At 36.0% G+C, this 23795-nt stretch overlaps 1 protein-coding gene across 1 annotated transcript; it reads left to right on the plus strand.

The window, feature by feature from the left end:
• The first annotated feature begins 5411 nt into the window (after positions 1–5411).
• On the plus strand, positions 5412–23760 carry LOC115446494 (tyrosine-protein kinase receptor torso). The gene is made up of 15 exons (XM_030173163.2): positions 5412–5863; positions 12503–12536; positions 12712–12854; positions 16355–16613; positions 17158–17225; positions 17570–17708; positions 18021–18187; positions 19086–19203; positions 19601–19719; positions 19936–20128; positions 20347–20518; positions 20721–21149; positions 21651–21788; positions 22158–22340; positions 22553–23760. Exons 1-15 carry the CDS (start codon positions 5678–5680, stop codon positions 22656–22658), a joined length of 2454 nt encoding a protein of 817 aa, XP_030029023.1. The 5' UTR covers positions 5412–5677; the 3' UTR covers positions 22659–23760.
• Positions 23761–23795: the final 35 nt, after the last annotated feature.

Here is a 23795-nt window from a genome sequence, read left to right on the forward strand (position 1 = left end):
GTTGCGTTGAAATCTTGTGATCTTTTCAATTGTGTTTTGTATTGAGTATAGTGTTTCCCAAATGTTATACGTGTGTGGTTTCAGTGCTTCATGACGTTGCCAGGGACAAATATCATTATTATGCATGCACCACACAAAATGGATTCGCGAATGATCCGATGCTGTGTAACTTGACAAATCTTTTGTTAGCACCACCCCTTTTTATTGAATATATTGAGCCAGGAAAAAAAAATACAAAATATTTGTAATGGTGTTAAAAACTCAACATAACTCAAGTAAAGCCAATACTTAATCCTAGAACATATAGCTCTACAAACCACGTAAAGATTTTTATCTTGTCTTTTAAAAATATTAGATTCCATCTCTCTTCAGCAGTTTGTACGTCGAAAATTCTATTTATACATGCAAAATACCATCAAATAATTTCCGCCAAACTGAAAAATATTAAGACAAATTAACATCTACACTTTTCGCCAGTCATTTGCTTTCGAGTAAGATCCTGTTTGCAACAAGAAATAATCGTAGTGAACAAGTTATAACAAAATATTTCCTAGTGGACCGCCACAGTACGAGCGGACATTATAATTTCAAAAGCTAGTGTTTTTTGTGAACGTCGGCGTCGTACGAATACATACATAGCATTAGATATAGGAATCATAACAACTCACAATCCGCTTCAAATGTTCCCTAGAGGTCATCGCGAATGACCGCAATTAAATATTTATGCAATTCAATTACGTCTGGTTATTAAGTTTTTTACATCGCCTTTTGAACATCGTATTTCGTATCTATTTATGTGCATTATGCATTGGCAACCAGAAAATATTGTCGTTGCTTTTTTTGACGTCCCCAAAAAGTCGTGACCCATGCAATTATTCATAACTAAAAACTAAAGGTTGTCTGGAATAAATAAGAATTCACGCCCGCCATTTTAACCTTCATTTCGTTGTTTTTTATTTACAGGTTATTTCAAATGGTAGTTGTTCAAATATTTGTTGTGTAGATGTTTACGATCATAGTATTAATAAACGTAATACTATTTATACTACTTATATCGAAGTGCATCTAAACACTAACTTGTTTATAACACAGTTTCCATTACAGTAAATCAAAATACCAGGAGACCGTGAATACAGAATACATTATTTCTTTGTTATAAAAAAGCAATCTTTTAATACCTTATAAGAGCAATTTATTTAATAAATAGCACATATCATGGCTCAAATGCATGCGCCAATTAAAAAATGAATGCAAAGGTAGCAGGGCTAATGGCAGTGAAGGCATTCGAGGTAGGATTTATTCTGCGCGATGGAAAAGTTGCAGCACTTTCCTAGCCGAGTGACCGACATCACGTAGACCGATCTGGTGATCTACAAATTCCTTGAACATGTATGGATATGTCGTTTAAACCTGAACTGGGCTACGTGCCAATTTTTCATTATTAAACCGTTTACTTGGCGCCTCATTGGTCTATTTAGGGTGATATGACGGTTTGGTTTTAACTCTAGTCGAAATAATGTAGGTATATCGGTACTCAAGCAAAAAAAAACATAATCAATAAATTTCGTTTATAAAAAACTTGTAATTTACGAGTAATAGTGTTTTTTTTTAGCCTCTGTGATGTAACAGTGTCACACTTACGATATTCTTACAAAGTTGTGTCTATTTATTGTTACTAATCTCCAAAACTACTAAACTAGTGGCAAAATTTTTATCATTCCGCGTGTCAGATAAAAAATGAGAATATTATCCTTTTTTTTTTTTTTTTTTTTTGGTTTCGCGGAGAAAGTCCCTTATTACTACCGCCCAGCCTTCATGGGGGGCGACTGAGCGGTTATGCTGGGGTAACCGTGCCTTACGGCCCGGCGTTGAGCCGCCCGGATTTGATGACGACCTTCGGGCGACCGCCGGGCCGAGTCCCTAACCCTATATACAGCTAACCTATGCACGGCCTACCAGCTAAAACTCCGCGGTGGCCCTCTTCGGCGCATTAGGGACGACTGCGGGCTTCCTCTGACGGAAGTGTCTAAGTATTCGTCCGCAGCCGCCCTGCGCGGTGCCGCCTGCGGCCCGTCTCCTATGGGGGCTCAGAAGCCCCCGCGCACCGAAGGACGCCCTCGGCGTCTACGGCAGCATGAGGCCAACTACACGCTGCCGTCCATCCCGGGGGTCAACCGAAACATGTGCAAATAACTTTTGTAATGCAGGCGTCAGGAAATGCCATTGAAACTAAAAGATATACATTGTTGTCCAATTACACAGCCTTTAGCCTCTCAATAAAATGAATAAAGCTTTCACTCTTTATAAAGGCAAAAAACTGTTGGTAATATAACTGTCATCGCATTATCTGAAAGCTGTTCGCACAGTATCACCTGTTAAGTTGTTACGTAAACTTTCGATGTGCCGAATACAATAATTAAATAAGTATACCACGATATATTTTATGTTTTACAATGAAGTACAATTGGCAAATTAAATAAGTATACCTATATAGTAGTTTTATAATAGTGTGTTTTGTAAATAGTTTTAGCTTTAGTTTAAATAAAATGTATTGTCAAAATAAATAAGTTGCAATGTATATCAGCTCTGATTTGAGTATTAAATTGTTATATGAATCTTCTAGAATTAAGGAATTGATTGCGTCTTAGTCGCTACTTATTATAATCGAAATTCTTATATGAAACTCTTAGGTAAGCAGTGTTTTTTTTCTTAACCATTAAATCAAATTGTAAAATCATAACCCCTAACGAATGACGTCAAAAATACATAATTGATTTAATTCTAATTGAAAAATAAATTACATACCGTGACGTCAAAAAACGGACGCGAATGTTAATTTCGCGATAAAAATCACATAAAACTATTTAAATAAAATTAATAAACATAGTTCATTAACTTCCGAATTCTTAAAATATTTGAGATCAATATCCCGAGCGGCAAGGACACTCGTCGAAGCGTAATGATGCGGACACATCGTTACACGGTGAATCACCTACTTACTACATGTGGCGAAATAGTTTACTAGAATTATTAAATGTATTTCATAGTTTTTACATAGGTTTTGTTGTCGAAGAGCGAAGACGCACCTAGTCCATTACTGCTAGTGATGAAATTATTTATTAGATTCTTAAATAATATTCCCACTTGCGCACAGACACCACCGTTGAACATTCGACACCTAAAAATACTAGAATCCATATAATACTATATCTTATAACTAGCCCAATAGGTATAAACATTTAGTGTATTTCAATGGTTGTATTTTCTCTACAAGTGATCTCTTGTAATCTTTTGAGGAAATAAATATGTTTAAGACGCTTTGTTACGGAGAGTAAGGAGGTTAAACTAATGCCTTTATAGTTGCCCACACTCTATTTTATTCAGTATTATGGGAAGCAAGCCTATAACCGAAATAATGAATTTTGTTGTTTCGATATAATAATATAAATTTCAATTATCCGGGTGGACATTTCGTCAGATTTACGGATCTCCCGCAGCGCATCTATAGGGCAGGCGACTATTCGTAAAAAATCAAACCCAATCCACTCCGTTCCATGTTTAGAAAAAAAAAATTTAATAACATAATTTATATATTTGCTTAAAATTCTAAGAACAATCAGCCACTAAATTCAATTTTTTTTATTTTTTTTTGTCCTATTCAACAGTCGTTTTTTATTCACTTAAACAAACTTCAAATAGTTTAATTTATTTTAGATAAAGAAAAAAATATATATTGAAATGCAAGTCCATGTGAAGAAACGGTTTTTAATTTTGAATTTCTTCAGCTACTTTCGTGGCAAACTTTAACTAACATGTCGCCATTGCACTCAAAGAGTTGTAATTAAATAGTGTTTGTGCTGGTCAAATGGATCAATAAAATAAACCATCAATTTAGATGTTAGAGTATCTAATATAAGTTTCGCTGATTTTTACGTCCAAAAGGGTGGGTAGAGACCCAGCCATACAGCCTACATTTCTAGCTTATGCGTGTAGTACCATGAGGGAAGATATTTTTATAATATTTACATTGATATCAATTTATATTTTAGACAACTTGAAAAATGTACTCTATCGTTTAAAAAATTATATTTAACGATAGAGCAGTAACTTGAAAAATGATCTCCGTCTCTATCAATATTACCTTACATAAACACTGTCGATTCTAAAACGATCGTTTTAATATGACGAAGTCGCTTAGGCCACAGAACGCATCAAGTATAACTATGATAGTTCTGTATACCTATGTTCTGTGACTCCAAAATCTCGCAATCTTTAGTCTCATTCATGCTCAAAACAGCTTCAAATTCTGAAAGGAACATCGGTTAGGGTCCATTTTTAATACACCTATGTAATATCTACTTAATAATATACAGGATGGTGAAAAATCGTCATCGTCAGAAAATGATATCATTTTTACAAATGGCGGCAATTGTCAAGTCTACTTTGACATTTGTGAAATAAACAGATACAAAATACTCGACAAGCCAGGAATACCTATACTCCTAAAGAACGCGGAATAATTATAATTGTTGTTTACACTGACCGGCAAGATCGCCTGATTTAACTGTTCCAGACATCTTTTTGTGGGTTTTTTTAAGTCATAAGTATATCAACAAGAGTCAGACGCGTGAAGCTCTTAAAAATAATATCCGCCAGGAATGCGAGGACCTGTCGCCGAAGTTTCTAGCAAAAGTGGGAAAATGCTAGGCCCGAATAGTTATCATTTCTGGCAACAGTCACTTAGCTGATATCTCGACTTTTTAACATAAACCAAAAGCAAAGCTAAAGTATTTCATTCATAAAAAATTACAGCAAAAAACATCGGTCGACAACATTTGCGCCACCTTGTACTATCTCTTAATTTAAATAGGGTAATTTATTTTAATATAACCAGCTGTAACATTATCTTAAAATAATATTTCAACACAACTATACATATTTAAATTTTGACTCTACCGATTATTAGGTAATGACCGTATTATTTAAATTAGAAATTAATTATAGTTTCGATTCTAGTTTGTGCAGTAAGGATGGATTTATCCCCTAATTATTGTGAATTATATTTTTTAACATTGCGATTTCTTCATGTGATTAACACTATTGAAAACTAATTTACAAATACATGTACCTTACTTATACTAATCATTCAATTTTGTTTTTGCCAGAAAATTCTTTTTTTTTTATTGTCAGTATATTATTACATCCAGAAGCAAATTAACAAAGGAGGTTATAACTATCAGTAAGATGTAAAATAGCTTAACTGTATGACTCTACATATAAGTAAAAACTGATGTTTTAATCAGAAAACCTTATCATACATAATTACGTTGTATGTAAAAAAAAACTTGAATTAATGAATCGGTGAGGCTATGAAACACCACCCTTTTACCAACGCTCTCGCCCGTAAAACTTGGTGGCACTTCACGTGCGCCCCAGTTCTGAACAGAAGGGCAGCAAGCGCGCGCGGTTGGACGCCATCTACTGCGCTTTTGCAATTCACTTCGCGTTTCCCGCGCGGGAAAATACGCAATACGAATTTAAAAAAAGAACTAAAGACTTTTTAAAGCAATTTATTGTCAGCCAGTGACATTAAATCTTAATAGCGTTTTTTTTATTTTTCTATTTTTTATTAACTTTAATTAATGGCAATATAATTAAATATGTTATAATAAATCGAATGAAAATGGCAACGGTGAAACATTTATTTTTTTTGATATGTCATACAGCAATATTTTTTTCTGTATGCGTAACTGCGACCGTAGTGAGCGGAAGAAAAGTGAAAGCGATGTCGCATGTGCCCGTATTGCAATTAGAAAAATTAACGAATTCTGTATGCACAAATCTTTATTTTTACATTTCTGAGGTGAGTAACAATGAAATATTTTTTTTCCACCAAAATTAACAAATCAATCGACTCTAATTATTTTTTATTTTATTGCGTGTCTCTCGATTACGATACTCTGTGTTTGTTATTAATTTTAGTAAAATTGATAAATTAAAAATCAATGTATCGAGAACGTATGTGCAATCACGAAAATGAAAATTAATTATGAATATTTACTCACTAATGCTATAACTTCTTATTCTATTATTAATGGTCATCAATCACACATCATTTAATTTGAACCATTCATCTTAGATATGTTTATCAAACGAAATATTAGGCTGCATTAAAAAAGCTATTAAATCAAATGAGTGATTCATCTGCCATTATTAAATATTTCCGGCATTGCGTTCGTGACTAAATATAATCGTATGTAACAATTAACTTAAAATGCGTTTTAAAAATTAAATAGTCTATCGTATTCAAGTGAGTTGTAGTTTTTTACTTTTCTGTTTCTCGTACATGGTTTTGAGTCCTCAGATATTTCGTAAATAGGTTTTGGAATTATAGCATATTTTTTAAGAGCGCTACTTATTATAACTAGGAATGTCTTCGTTTAAAATATAATGCCTTATATCAAAATTCTAATATTATGAACTAGTTCTCTATAATTCTAATGGTGTGATAATATATCCCACTGCTGGGCAACATTTCCCCCAATCCCATCCAATTGAGTGTAGGTTAATTAAACTCAGCATACTTGTTCATTGATAATTGGGTAGCCGAAGCCTCGTCTATTATACATTCGTTATCAACTAAAGGGAAGCCTTTGAGTTTACATTTGCCTTGATGGTTCACCAAATAAGTCATGGTTCGAACTATCATTTAGTTTTATTTTAATTGTATATGAGACAGTGACACAGCGTCCATACAGCCTGATTCCTAAAGACTTCCCTTTTAGGTTTGTTTACGTTTTTGTTGTCTGCGCGTTATGTTCGCTAAGGCATTTTTTTTTTAATTTCACCCTTCGCCACTGATATGAGATGGACTTTTATAAGTATTAGTGAATTGGATCCCAAGAAAAGCTAACCAGCTAACTGATGATAAATCTTTACCAGTGGACATTCACAAATACTGAGGACTTCTCAGTACATATGAAGGAAAAATATTTTTTTATTCTATCTCACTAGCTGTATACAAGATCATTTTGGCATTGCGTTAATAAAGGACCCTATATACGAAAATCAACAAAGCTCAAAGACATGTAGTGAAAGACTATAGTCTTCGGCTTAGTGCGAAGCAGTAGCATCAATTCCGTACAGCCGATCCCCGTTACCGACATAATATTAGCCCTATACTATGTACTGTCCCACTGCTGGGCACGGGCCTCCTCTAATACTGAGAGGGATTTTGCTTTAGTCCACCACGCTGGCCTAGTGCAGATTGATAGACTGCAAACACCTTCAAACTTCCTATAGAGAACTTATCAGGTGTGCAGGTTTCCTCACAATGTTTTTTCTTTCTTCACCGTTAAAACAACCGACAATTCACAAAGAATACACACATAATTTTAGAAAAGTCAGAAGTGTGTGCCCTGGGGATTCGAACCTGTGGACATTCGTCTCGGCAGTCCGTTCCACTTCTACTAGACTATCACCGCTAGCTACAGCCTATCCATTTAATAATAATGTAAAAAGTTGTAAAGACAAATAAATTGTTATGCAACATGTTGCGGGGTTAACTGAATTAGAAGAGGTGTATACAATTTATACTTGAATATTTTTTTTAAACAAAATGTATGTCAAAAAGTACTACTGAAGCAATAGACAAAGTTTTGTGATGCGACTAGTCAAATGAATGATGTCAAAACTGTATTTGAAATGTGCCCCCGTTTACAGTTACGTTTTGAGAAACAGCCGCTTATGAATTGATGTTTTAGAAGATTATATCTATATATATAAAAATGAATTGCTGTTCGTTAGTCTCGCTAAAACTCGAGAACGGCTGAACGGATTTATCTTATCTTGGTCTTGAATTATTCGTGGAGGTCTAGGGAAGGTTTAAAAGGTGAGAAAAATTCGAATAATTTCCGGGAAAATCCTGAAAACAGCATTTTTCTATTTCCCATACAAACGTTTTCTAACTAATACGTAGAGTCAATTTGAGCTTTATTGCTATTGTATAAAGTTCACTGTTGTCTAAGCAATGTAGGTGTGTTCCTAACATCAAAGCAGTGTGCGTTGGAGCACAGAATATAATAATGTAATGTCGCGTTCTGAAACTCAACAAAAGTGATATCGCGGACCCGACTAAATTGAACAGTCACAAAATTTAATATATCATTAGTTATTTGGTTGGCTTCACGATATTATTTCTTTTGTTTTACTTTAAAATGCATGTTTTCGTTATGGGCAATTTTTGAGCTACTTTTGCATATCTATACTTATAATAAATCTGTAGAGAGGTCAATTCTGTACATGAAATATATTTCCAAAATAACTGGGGGTGATTAGGGATCGATACTGATGCCAAAAATGCAATTAGTAAAATTTTTGTCTGTCTGTCTGTATAACCGTTATAGAAACAAAAACTACTCGACGGATTTTAACTTAACTTGGTACAATTATTTTTCATACTCCTGAGCTGGTTATAGTATACTTTTCATCACGCTACAATTAATAGGGAGCATAGCAGTGATGGAAAATGTTGGGAAAACGGGAGAAGTTACTCCATTTTTTAAGCTTCCGTCATTTCGTGTGCAACCTTAATGGTTAAAGGTCCTTCAATTTCACCAGGATCCCATCATCAGACCCTGACCGGACAATCGGACCACCTGCATACCACCATAAATTAAAAAAACATCCCGACAAATTGAGCACCTTCTCCATTTTTGAAACCCGAAATCCACGCGGGCGAAGCTGCGGGCGGAAGCTAGTACTTAATAATTAAACATAAGGGTCATTTTAACATTGGGTTAATAAGTAACAACACATATTAGTCTTTACTGCTAACATTGCGCCAAAATTATCCATGAATAACAAATGTTTTAACAATGATTTTCTATATTTACGCGAATGATAAACATCGAAATAAAACTAGATTTCGGATTTATCGCGATTTTTTGTATTATAATTGTCCTCTGACGTTTCGATAACTTCGTAGAATTCATGGTCACGCAGTGTACTGAGGTATTGGTCATCCGAAAAGTCAAAGTTATAATATCTACCTACATTTTACAATTATATAAATTATTATTTTTTTTTAAAAAGAATGTGACGGTCTCAACTTCGCAGAAGATCTCACAATGGCTTAAAGTCTAGCAGCCGGTCTTTCAAATACCAGTTTAAATTCGGGTGAAAAATAAAAGTAAAAAAAGCAAATAAATCTCAAAGTATTTTTATTTCGATAGATAACGTGTTCTATTATTTATGAAATAGGCATTCATTATTCAATAAGGCATTCCTTGAACAGCTTTTATGCTACAAAAATAAATTGAGTGTTTATTTTTTGTTCAAATCGAGTTCCTAATTTCGGATAACGTCTAATTTTATAGATGACTAGCCTTGACTACTGAAGTCAATTTGTACCGTAAAAAATTAGCTAATGCCTTTTCCCACGCCTGTATTGATACTTAAAAATATTTTAAACGACCAATGCTGCAAAGCCTTATTTTGTTAATAAATATTAAGATATAACTCTTAAATCACGTGGAAAGAGAACGATAAAGTGTATCGTGCTAAGATGAAAAAGGGGAATTTACATTCGATGAGTATTATGTCTATTTCTACATTACATTTTCCCATATTAGGTATTAAGGCACCAACCTAGAAAGGGAACAAAGGGATGAAAACCCATAAACAGTAACAAAATACAAAACTTTGAATTACAAGCACTTACGTAGCTTTCCGTTTCGTTCATCACCCTGAAACATAAGATGTTTAATCTCATGTCCAATAAAAAATTAACAAGTCAGTTAATTCACTGACTCTACTACATCCTTAAATCGTCTGATACATAACATAACGTTTTTCCCTTTAGAGTATCTTCAAATAGGCCGGCATAATTGTATCGACTGGTGACGATAATCTCTTGTCAATCAACATTGTTAAGACCTTTCCTCATTTATTAATACGTGCCGTAAAACCAATAAATTATGGTAATAAAATCAATTTACGGTTCCTTTAAAGAAAAATTCAGGTAGAATAAATTCGGCTAGGTGTGGGAACTGCATAAAGTGCATGTCAGTCTACTATCGCAAGTTCGGATGTCAGTATAACCTCTACGCTTATCAGATCTTTGTACAAACAGGTCCGATATCGAGTAATCAATCGGCCGAAATATTGACTACGCCAAATACCATTGGTATGACATAGATAATGTGTACAAAACACTTGACTTAAGCTTCATGGGTATTAAAAATATGTTATAAATTATTATTATTGATTTAGAACATCTCTATTTCAGACATCATAGAAATTCTTAAGAATTGAAACGTACCGTAATAAGAGTTTTTCATCTGCGCACACCACGGATTATCAAATCTCGTTTCACTTTTAGAAAGGCTTTACTGGACCTCCTTTAAATTCCTTTAATAATCCATTTCCTGATTTTATAGATCAGCTCAATGACAAGTCAGGTAACATAGGAATTCCGAGAAAGATTTCTGGGTGTTTGCCAATAAATCGGAATAGAGGGGTGGCTTAACATACTCTGAAGCATGAACAGATGTGTTTACTCCACTGAATAAGAGCTACTTTGTTATTACTTATAAAAATCATGGATGATAGGTAACTGACAGAAGAAATATACTATAATAAGTTACTCGAACCGTAGATGTAAAATAGAAAGTAAATTTGGGTCAAAATAAATATCAATTAAAAGTAATTTTAATTTTAAACGCCCTAGTGGCATTACTACTATAAGAGAATTAGTTGCACCGGCAAATCAAACTTTCACCAGAAATATACTCACGCACACACTATAATATACACACTAAATTACAAAAATTGTCAAACAGTCAGAAGGGTAAAATAGGATATATTGTGAAAAAAAGTCTTATTCATTAATTATTTTTGGCATGATGGCAGAAACGAATATGTGGTTACAATTACTAACGCAATGTCAAAATTACCCTGTATAAGACGAGTGCAGATGGAAGAATTCGTATGGGTTAAGTCCAACGTATAATCGAATATCAGATAACTGACTTCCTTAGTAAAGACGAGTAAAAAGTACCCTGAACTGGCGGAAAGTATGAGAAGATTGATCAAAATAGAAAAAGCGAATAAAGTGTAAAGATTCGGAAATAGTAAAATTCCAAAATCTCTGCCTACACTCATGTGATACAGGCGTAATATACGTATGTCAAGATGGAACCCAAAACTTTGCACGATTGTACCGCATTACAACCACCGTCGCCGCCACAGACTATTACACCTACTGAATTAACTTTAAAGCTGATTATAGCACTTACAGAAATTACAATAACAACAAATGTTACATTAATAGCGGAACTTATCAGAGTGGGCGTGGGCGATGGGGCCACGTTCAATCCATCAGGTGACACGAGGTATTTCTGTTGTGTTGTTGATAAACACCATCACGGCAATATTTCAATCTCGGCTTCACGTTTAAGGTCATTTTGAATTCCTATAGCCACTTTGTAAGTTGCAGAAACATTGTTTTCTAGAATATGATACCTATATTGCTTTAGTTCTTTATTGTTTTATGATATACTTTTATAGTATTAAATACGTCATTAACCCGTAAATGACGTATCGCGATCTCGATGGGTTGGACGTGTAGGTAGGTAAATGGAAACCATATTATAATACCATACTTTTCACGTTTCGCGATTATCTACCCTATGGCCAGTGTTTTGGATTCTTTTTTTCACACCGGATATTTTTGTTTTGTGACTAGACTGGTTTTTTTTTATTTCCAAAGCTTTCAGTTTACCTATCTTTGTACTATTATTCGGGTGAATTTCACTAGACCTATCTTAAAACCTTAAGTACTTAATAATCATTATTACAATAAATTAGTCTTTATAAAGTTTCCAAGGTCTGTTTTAAAAATAAATCATGTGTTATTATCACTTTCTTTGACAAGTAAAATATCAAGAATTTTATAAATACGAAGTACGTACTTGTAGTCTATGTCACGTCACTTTTAACGTAAGAAACATAAAGCCCTTAAAATATAAAACAAGCTGTCTAATTATATAAGCGATGACGCATTTCAGCCATTATCCGACGAAGTACGGATCAAGATCATTGATCAAATATAATTTATTGCGCTGGATTTTGAACAGAGCTTCGGTTATCGCTTAAAATCTATTTATTTAGGTCAATCTTCTACGTCGCCTGTCTCAACTAGCACGAGGTTTTCATTTGCTATTCTAACCTATTATATTTCCAAATTTTCATATTTTGAGGACATTTTCTGAATACTTATCACCAGTCTTTATAGTGGACCTGAAGCACTTTACCGGACTGTTACGCCTGCAAATGTTTCGCCTCTAAAACGATATCAATCAGGAGTAAATTCAAATCTGCCATTAGCATTGACTATATTTAATATTGCATTATACAGGGTGTCCCAGAAAATAGTGTCAAGCGGAGGTATTTGGTATTTTTCTTTTTTATTATTACTTAATAATTTGTGCTCATATTTCAGTATTCGAGTACCAACTGCACGAACTATTTTTGGAGTAAGTACATTTATTATTAATATATTTTATTAACTGATCATCACCGTACTTCTGGTTTACGACTCTTCAAAATGGAGAAAACGTAATGCAGATATTGCAAATTGAATTTGGTTTAGGCCCAGTTTTTAATACCAATCTTAACTTTTTCAAAGTTAACATCACTGTAACATTATAGGTAATGACTACAAAGTATCGTCAGATCCTTCGGCGGTGCAGGTCAAGTGTCAGACTGCCGGCAGTGTCACGTTGGAAGTGGGACCTTCAAGACATAGGCAACTCATCATGCTAGTAGCAGAACACTATAAACCACATGAAGAGGTAAGACTATAACTATTATAAAGGCCTGTATCACAACTTTTGTGTAAATGCTACATAAATGTGTAAATTTTATAAACCATCCAAATATAAATTTACACTCTAATCTATGCTCCCAAATAAATAGTAATAAAAGAAGTTCTTATATAAGCTGTTTAATTCAATAACAAGCAAATGATATTTATAACTTGTGAAATAGGCCCTTAAGTTAATAGTTTTATTTGGAACTTGGAAGTAATATCAAGAAATACTGTTTCAAATTTGAAAATTCTATCTCAAATATGATATTTATTAACGGCCAGTTCTACATTGGCAGTAAGAATCAAAGTCACATTTAATTTTGTCTAAATTCTGACGTTATGTAGTGGCAACTCTTGTGCGTTTTATCAACGACGTTGACATGGTATGGCATTTTTTATGTCTAAGCCGTTAATTGTAATGTTTACAGTTCTTGAAGTAACTGGGTGTAAAAATTAGTTCGAACTACGCTAATACTTTACTCAAGTAGCAACTAATTAAGCAAGTGAATATGTCTGATAATTTAGTGGAGTAGATTAGTACAGACACGTTTAGTTACTAAGTCAATCGCTACTCGACTAACATAAGTACTTACTAGCACAATCCAAACTAGGCTGTCTAACAAATTTAATTAATAGCACTATCTCGTCCTTTTTATTCGTAAATATGCGGTCCAGAAACGTAGCCAAATGACATTGTGACTGGACCTTGGACATAAAAAGGTGAAGGAGGATACAAATGCTAATGCTTATGGTACTGGATTTAAATTTTATACTTGAGCAAAAAAAGTTTTCATGTTTTATGCCAAGGATTACATTACGGAAAGGTGACTTACGTTATATAGAATGTTTGCTATTATATATAGGTTTCTAACTACTATTAGATATAGGTTAGTACCTACCATTTTTTTTTGTAGCCAGTGTAACTACTGGACATAATAAGACTTAGCATCTCATGTCTCAGGATGGTGAGTGCAGTTCAATAGCAAACAACACTTTGTAATTCAAGGTATTAGATAGTGTTTCTTCTGTTGATGGGCGGTCGTATCGCTTACCATCAGGCGAACGAGAAGCTCGTCTTGTCAGTCAAAGCAATAAAAAAAAGCCACCGTGGTTATCATCGGGGGTACCTTGCGAACGGTGTACAGGCGATCCCCCGACTTAGCAACCACGGCAGTCCCTACGGGGATACCTGGGAAGGAAGTGAGGGTGGAGAAGGAACTTTATAAGGATGGCAGAGGAGAGAAGGAAGGAGGATATTCGCGAGCCCTTTTAGACCTCAATGTGAATTTGGCAACCAAGAGGCATACACACTTACCTGTGTGCCTAGGGCCGCAACTAATGTCCCCCCGTGCATGAGCGTGCATTTGGTGTGGAGACTGAGCGCACAAGAATTGCCTCCTGGAGGGGAGTACTTTCCATTAAGATTGTTATGCCTTTTTTCTTTCTCTTTGGACTGGGTGGTATGTTTCTAATAGCGAAGATTCATGTAGGTATAAATGTAAGAAGTAAAAAAAGAGTAAGTCAGATGAGACAATCGATGGCAACACATATGCTTACACACTCATACCTTTTATCTCTGAAGGGGTAGTCAGAGGCGTAACAAGTGCATCCGCTTTTCGCCATGCGTATTCCGTCCCATTATGTGATAGGGGGCGAGCCTATAGTCCTATCGGGCACAAATTCCAGATTCCGGGCTGATACTGATTAGAAAAAAATAATATCACTTTACCTGACCTGGAGATCGAACCCGGAACCTCAGCACGGCACCCAGAGACCAACTACCCCACCCAGAGAGAAACCTATCTGCACTTTATACCTACTTATTAATTCAAATGAAATAATGAGTGCATAAATTATTTTATGAACTTGGATAACGCAATCTATAATGTCTACCTAAAATGTAACTCGATAATTAGGGGAAATACCATTTCCATCCCTTTATAGTAATTATTTATTATTCTTACAGGGAAAATATTATCAATACAAAAAAATACCCAACGCGATTAATTACCTAGTAACACCTAAAAGTAATAATTATTAAGTATTTATCACTTTTGTACGATTAATGTAGTAAGGAAGGAAATCAACATACTTTTAAATGATGTTTGCACAATTTATATTAAAGTGGCGATAGCTTAGTTGGGACCGAAACGGACTGCCGAGACGAATGTCCGCAGGTTCAAAACCCAAGGGCATGCACCTCTGACTTTTCTAAAGTTATGTGTGCTTTCTTTGTGAATTATCGCTTGCATAAAAAGTGAAGAAAAACATCGTAAGAAAGTCTGCATCTAAAAAGTACTCTATAGGAATTTTGAGGGTGTGTGAAGTCTGCCGATCTGTGATAGGCCAGCGTAGTAGACTAAGGCTTAATCCACCTCAGTAGTAGAGGAGGCACGTACCCAGCATTGAGATAGTATACAGAGTGGAATTTTTGAACTTCACCTGGAGGGAAAGTACTCTAATTAATGGAGATAGCCAATTTAATTCAAAGGAAACATTCCTTTATTTTTAAAAAGAAGCGAAACAGTATTTCAGCATTTCTTGTAAATAGGCTTGCCACACAGTCATCGGACTGGCTTAAATCCGACAAAAAATAACACTGTCATTTTATGCCATCGATTGGCATAAAATATTTGTATTGAAATCTATAGGTATCGATTGATAGGGCGAATAGTAATTTGCGAATTGAAGAAATAATCCAAGCCCTCAAAATTAAAAAGCAATTGCATAATAAACCCAAATGATCGGTTTCTATATCATATTTTACAATAACGCAACATAGATGCGGGTGTTTCCAGTTGCGACTGATAAACCAGTGAAGAAAATTAACATAAAGTCACGCTAGTACCCTGGAGGGATAGACAGAAGATTTACGATTACAAATCGTCGGTTATATTCGAAAAACTTAACTTGTAGATAACGGAAACTCAATCATGCCGTAATTTTGTACAAAATATAAGTAGATTTTTATTAAATAAACAGTTTCTCATGCGATTGTAATTATTACCTAAACCATTTTTATTTGTAAATATTATTTTGTGATGAACTAATATTTTACTTTGACAAGATTTTCGAATTTCTCAGACGTCTTACGGTTCGCCTAAAATTTTTGCGTACTAGCATGAGACGAAAATATTTATTTTGTTTTACTATTTCTTCAATCGAATAAATTTAAATTGATGCGTTTATATCTGAGATTTATATTATACTGTTTAAGAAATATCAACCGCATATTTTATTCTTTGAGTTATATTTTAGTTATACACCTCATTTTTTGGCTGAATGCGCGAATCTCCCGATATCGGAGTAGATAGTGTGAAAAAAAGTGTAAGCTAATATTAGACGTATATTTTCATCCCGAAAACAGGCTTAAAAGCATGCAACATCGTCTGCAAAAGCCAGTAAATCTATATAATTAAAATAACATATCTATTTCCGTAAACATATTTAAATCAATCTCCAGAGTAATAAACAAAATTCCAGATATCATACGGGCTGCTCCAACCAGGGGGAAAATACGTAAAGCTGAGCACGCTTGCAAGTGTAAAATATACGGTTTGGACCGCCCAACTCTCAGACGAAGGTATTCCTTATAAGTGGACAAAAGCCACCAACGTACCTTTGTATAAAGGTCCGTCATCCATCCACAAGAACTACGATATCAAAGTCACGTTCAATGGAAACTTTTCTAATGTTTTCACGAATGTCATTAATGCTATCTTCACCTGGGACTCTTTTGGTGGTGAGTGTGAGGTTATTTTTTTAGTTATTGTTGATTTATTTGTTTATAACATAAATTTGCCGATTCGACCTACATAGGACAACTATTTCACTAAACTAACAAGTAAAAATTTATTTACCTTACGTATACTGAGTGAGATTTCGAAAGACCCAAAGATTCGGGAAGGCCCATCTTTTCAAACCCCCACAGACCTTCATGGATGTATCCTTGATTAGTTTTGGTGATCTCTTTATGGAGGACAGATATGGCTTGACATCAACCCACTCGTTCATCTGCCTGTGCTATGCTAGTGAATGGAAATGAATGAAATTTGGCACACATCAGGTCCAAGTCCAGGATTAACACATATAATTTTAGACTCAGTGGGCCTTCCTCGGATAGACTTGCGAGGATGAAATCGCAAGCAAAATAAGTTTGATAACTGATAATGCAACTTCAACGGTTGTAATAATGATCTGCTTGTTTCTCTAATATTTATAAAAAGCAATGAAAAATTTAATATTAAACAATCTAGCAAATTATTCTAAATTTTATTATATTTCAGATGACGACCTATGCTTCGAAATCGTACATTTCTGTCGCGAGATCCCCTTATACAATGAGTATATATGGGTAAGTTACGCGAAAACTTTTGTATTAAAATCTATAGGTTCTAATTTTCACTGGCAACGAATAAAATATGTTGTACCCGATGGGATATCGATAATGAGCAACTCGCACACGAAAAATTTGCTTTAATAGCTCATTCCAAAAAAAACGTTTTCTAAAATCAGTATGTCGTATACAGCCCAAAAGTTCAATACAAAGAGCAGTCAAAGTGTCTAGCGCTGAGTTTCATTTGATTTTGAAAATACAACGTCGTGATACGCAGCAGTTGAATCGACATTATATTGAACCTACGCTGCTAGTAATGTCCAGGCCTCATATTGTCGTACCAACAAATCCTTTTTTTTCAGCCAACTACAAAACCTAATGTAACAATAGAAAATCTAAACCTAGATGAAGAATGCGAGTTAACAGTGATGGGAGCCTATGGCAATACAAAATTTCAGTACGAGACGCCTTCGTGTGCTGAACATAAAGAATGCGTGTTAAGTAAGTAATCAATAGGAGTTCCAATGTTTCCAAGTTTGGTCTTTCCAATGCCCATCTAAATTAGGTCCAAATTCAAAGGTCTAAACTTGCTGAAACTATGCGCTTACCTTGGATTTAGGTACCTTTGGATCCCGTTTTATCATTGTATAGTATGTCTTCAGCTGACCCTTCATATATAATAATACTAGTTATCACTTCCTACTTTTATGCTGTGTCGGGTTTTATTAAATACTAGCTTTTGGCCGCTTTAATATATTTCTTTCTCTTTTGAAATTATCCTGCTGCTAGACTAACGTACAATTATTGCACCAGATAATTTGAAACCGCAAGAACCAAAAAATGTGTCTCTTCACGCAAAAGAAGACTCTAAAGGCACGTGGTCCGTGCGCGTGAACTGGACTCAGCCGCGGCTCCTCCCAGAGCGTTATAAGGTCACTATTAGGACCGCTGTTCTTGAACGCAGCGTCTCCGCGCCGAAGGTAAGGATATCAATATCTATTTTTCTTTTTAAATCGTGTGAACCCAGAAGAATCATGAATACCTTAAGAAAGAAATAGGCATGATAGTTTTTGTTTCCTTCTGTTTATTCTACGTTTCTTCTAATTCTATAGCATGTATTGTCTGCCATTTTCTTTATATTGTTCTAATCCTGTTTATCTATACATACAACTTGTAAATGGCCTTCTATTATATATTTTTTACCAATTATATACGTTAGTTGTAAGTTTTCAAAATCAATAAAATAGAATTAAAATATAATGATTGGGACCCCGAAATGGTATAGTGGTCACTTCCTGTGGATGTTCTGCTAAAATATTAAAGTGGTAGGGTTGTCGTATTCGAGGGCCCATTTATTTCTACGGCTAATTAGCATAGTGTGTGTTCTATCTTGTCCTAGTTTGAAGGACACTGTAATAACTGGACATTATAAGACAATATCTAACATCTGAAGATAACGAACGCAGTGCCACATAATACTTTGTAATTCAAAGCTAACAATAATAAATATAACTTTATTGAAGTAATAAAAGACATAAATAACATTAAGAATTACTTACACAATAATTGGTATATCTGAGTCAAGCAATTCAATATTCTTAAGTTGTCCCCATACTAGGCGAAGTCTGTATCTTGGGGTACATATAATGAGCGTCATACTCATGATAATGCAAAAAACAGATAAACTGAAATCCATACATACAACAGTAATTCTAATTTCTACTGTTAAAACAGACGGTTGTAAAGCTTACCTTCATTCGTCTCATCTTTCAATTGCAATAAAAAATTAATGAATTCTTAAACCTTTTTGTATTTTTGGAACAGTACATAATATTCTTTATCCTAAAAAAATAATATTTTTTGTGTGTTTCTGTACAGAATGCAACAGAAGTAGTGTTCAATGACATTGTTGCTGTCGGTCCTTACTACAACATATCGATCTACGCGATCATTGGCGAACGTAGGAAGCACACCTACAGGCGAGGAATATTTCCTGGTAAATATCATCCCAGAGAACTTTAAAAATATTCTTATAATTGGCTACGCTAGGGTATAAACCAACTGACTCTAAACCAGCAATGAAAAACATGCCAATAACCATACTACCATTGAATCCATAGCGAAAATCAAACAATCACCAGAACCTAACGTATTTGCACAGCCGAAAAATTTTTAGTTCCCCAAAGTATTAGGTCTGTAATAACCTTCTAACTAGTAGTAGATAACCATGTGACGCTCCCACGACCCTCCCTAAACTCGAGTGATGAGCTATTTTCATTGGCTTATATTACCTTTAAAGCGCAGTTAGCGGTTGGGATAGTTTACTGGAAGCGGTCGGTAAAAAAAAGTTGTGTTGGTGTTTGTGAGTAGTTATTGGTAGTGTCCTGTGGCAGGAGCGTTCCCGTGGGGCTGGGCGGCGGCGGCGGGCGCGAGCTGCGCGCTGGCCGCGGCCGCCACGCTCGCCGCCGCGCTGCGGTGCCGCCGCAAAGGCACAAGTGCACACCTCTTCATGGTATTACATCTACATCTTGTATTTGCAATAGGACTGTGGTAGTATGAAATACTAAGACTGTGCTTTCTGTATTTTGAACCGTTAAATGTTGGAAATAAGTACCCTTGTTAAACTCAACCAACTCGCACTAGGCCAGCGTGGTGGACTAAGGCTGAGACCCTCCCAGTAATACAACTTGTATTATTAAATATCTTAACCATGAGCCAATACAAACAGAAAGCGGAGAACAAGTCGCTGAAAGAGGAAGAGGCGGAGGAAATCGACATCGAATCGGGCTCGGAGGACCAGTGGGAAGTGCGCTCGGACCGCGTGCTGCTGCACGAGGTCATCGGCGAGGGCGCCTTCGGAGTGGTCCGTCGCGGCACGCTCGCGCCCAACGGCAGGGAGGTTGCTGTTAAGATGCTTAAAGGTAAGAATCATGGAAGCAAGCTTTAAAGCAAGAGCTTTAGGGGTGGGTGATTAGGATTTGTTACTTATAATACTAGATGCAACATGTGATATTTTGTCAGATAATGGTAGGCCCTAATCTTTTCCACTTAAGAAAAAGAATCAGTGGGTTTCTAAGTTTTTGTTAGCTTATTGTTTAAACTTAAGTAGCACCTTTAGACATAACTTGTTGCGTGGTAGATTTCCCATCCCGGGAGGAGATCCGTTCGTTCCGCGCGGAGATGGAGCTGATGAAGAGCGTGGGCGCGCACCCGCACGTGGTGAGCTTGCTCGGCTGCTGCAGCACGCGCGCGCGCCGCCCACTCATCGTCGCCGAGTACTGCAGCCGCGGGGACCTGCTCACATACTTACGGTACTAGGCAATCTACTTCAAAAGCTTCAATCTATTGAACTATCCAGGCGGTTACTGCTGAATTATTTAAAATAGCGTCAACAAATACTGGGTCTCCTAAATATTTAGCCCAGCGATATATCTTACCATTACATTGTTATTTGTTTAGAGCTGTTCCAGTAGTAATTAAGTGTAAGCTCGAAAACCTTTTTTTATTCTCCAGATGCTCATGGGACGTGATGGTGTCGAAACGAAACGCGAAATATTACAACAATAACACAGACAGCACTGACTACCGCAATGACTTATTCAAATGCAAGCTCCAAAAGGAGACCAAGCTCGTCATCAACAAACTGTACGACCTCCAGGGCATCTGCGACCTGGAGCTCACTCCCCTGGATCTCCTCTCCTTCTGCCGTCAGATCGCTATGGGCATGGAATTCCTCTCATCCAACAGAGTGGTACATAGAGACTTGGCAGCTCGCAATATTCTGGTCACAGGGGACAGGACCTTGAAGATAGCTGATTTTGGATTGTCGAGGGACATTTACGAGGAGAATCAGTATAAGCAGAAAGGGAATGGGAAGATGCCGGTGAAGTGGATGGCGCTGGAGTCGCTTACTAGGAGGATTTACACCACGCAGAGTGATGTGTGAGTAGAGATTTGCTAGGAGTAATAAGAAATATTGGAAATTTTATATCTATAGGTTTTGGGTTTCCGACTTCTATAAGCTCATTTGATTCGCTGATAACAATTAGTGTTCCTACAGAAATTGACGTGAGATTTTAAAAACGCTTCATAATATTTTTTCAATGTTTTAAGATTCTGTTTTGCAAATTCATAGATTTTCTATCCGCCATTTTAAATATGTGTATGTGGGTATATTTTATAATTAAGAAAATCTTGTGCCCATTGAACTGATGAGATAAAGGTCATGGTAGGTAGAAGCTCAATAAAAAGAAGAAAGCAAAGAAAAAAGCCTCAAGTGAAGCGCAATCTGAAAATATCCTGTAGATTTCATTAGACGAATAGAGTCTGATAAATCGATGACAAATGGACAGTAAAAACCGTTTATAATGATATTGAAGGGACCACCTAATTCTAGACTTCTATTTTATTTGAAAAAGGGTATAAATATGTTTGTGGTTACAGATGGTCGTTTGGGGTGGTGATATGGGAGATAGTGACGGTAGGCGGGTCGCCGTACCCAGAGGTGCCGGTGGCGCGACTGGTGCGGCTGCTGCGCGCCGGCTACAGAATGCCCAAGCCGATCAACTGTAATAAACAACTGTAAGTATGATGCAATGTTTAGGACTTTATGCAAAGGTCCTATTTGATTAACATTCGAGTTGATGTAAAAACATTACTCTAAATTTTAAAATCTCAACATACTGTAGTGGATTTGAACTGTTGTCCAGGGTTGTATTATTAGGCCGGGGTCTGACACCATTTTGGGCAGTCTACTCGTCAACCGATCTTAAAAAAATAGAAAAATTTTGGAGCTGGTAGGTACTCCATTAAAATATAGAGCCTAGAAATTTTAATATTGCATAGATTGGGTAAGGCAAAGAGACCCCACTTCACAAAGTAAGTGGATCTTTAAGCAAAGTGATCCCTGTGCACAAGGTAAGTGGATTTTAACTCTAATCTTCGCTTCAGATACGATCTGATGACGTGGTGCTGGCGCGCTCACCCGCGCGAGCGCCCCAACTTCACGGAGCTGCACGCGCGTCTCGACGAGCTCCTCAACAGCGCCAGCGCCAACCAGTACATCACGCTGGAGCTGGACGACGAGCCACCCCCCACGCCCAGCCCACAGCGGTACATCAAGATGCTTATCAGGTATGATATTTGAACTATGAGAGGTATGATACTTAAACTATGCGAGGTATGATACTATGAGAGCTGAAGGTATCAGTAACGGCTGTTTTCGACAAACAATACCGATCTTAATCTTCAATCCTATCTCAAGAATAAACCAATCAAAATAAATCATGTGTAATTCCAAAAAAACTGTTCTCTGTTCTGTTTTCATATCTACCTTCATTCCACAGAGGTAAACGACCCTGGACCCGCGGTGAGAGTTACGAGCGGCCGCTGAACACCACCTGCAACCACTACACCTCACTACCAGTCGCTGCGACCAAGACTCAGTCATGACATCAAAGGCATCGACCAATTGTGCTAACGAAAACCGACCAACTGTGAGAAATTTAGGGGAAAAGTGCTATTGAACGTATTTGATAGGGTAAACGGCTCAATGCTGGAACTCTATTAGTATTTTGTCAGTAGTTTCACTGAAACTAAAAAAAAATTGTCTAGTTAAAAAACTTAAGGTGCCAATATTGATTGCCATGATTCTGCACCACCCCAAGGTTGACTGGTGGAGAATGCCTATAGCATTAAGTCCGCCTGTATACTTTTGTATATGAAGTGCTAAATAAATAAATGTTGGTGGGTTACCAAAACTGTCAAATTTGGAATAATGAGAGTTTGATTAGACTATTATATAACGGTACGGCCGCACTAAGACGTCCTGGGTTCGAATCCTGTCGGGCAAAATGATATTTGGATTTTTCTGTTCAGTATCAGCCCCGAGTCTGGAATTAGTGGCCGATATGGCGATAGGCTCGCTCTCTATCACATCATGGGACGGAACACACTTGGCGAAAAGCGAGTGCCTTGGTTGCGCCTCTGCATTCTCCTTCGGGGATAAATGTGTGACGTGTGTGTGATCAGGCTATAAACAGTGTGGTCTTGAATTAGAACTAGAAAAAATACAGATATGAATGTTGGAACTTTAAAACTACGTTATTTTTTCAAGACTTGTGGAAGTAAATCACATATTTAAAAAGTATATATGTATAATATTTAATGATCCTAAAATATATTCCTTTTGGGACAACATGTATGTAAATAAAATGTCACTAACGAACAGGGTATAACTGTTACGGCCTGTTTCATAAATTTCAAGTAAATCTTGACAGTTATCGTATTAAACAACTAATGTGGATAGTACTCATTTTATTACCATTTATTTGGAAACATTAGTGTGTCTTGTATTTGATCGGATAATACATATGTGATAAAAAAGTATTTACTCAGAAATTATGAAACAGGCCCTTAGTGTTTGTCATTTTAGAAATCAAAACGCTCTCTGTGACTATATTATGTAAGTTTGTATTTTTGATACTACGTAGAATATTAATGTAAATATTTTATCAATTTTGACTGAAAAATTTAATAAAAATTAAGAAATGTGTCCAAAAATTTTAATACATATTCTTTAATTATACT

This window comes from Manduca sexta, chromosome 16 (assembly GCF_014839805.1).
Source record: "Manduca sexta isolate Smith_Timp_Sample1 chromosome 16, JHU_Msex_v1.0, whole genome shotgun sequence".
Lineage (NCBI taxonomy): Eukaryota > Metazoa > Arthropoda > Insecta > Lepidoptera > Sphingidae > Manduca > Manduca sexta.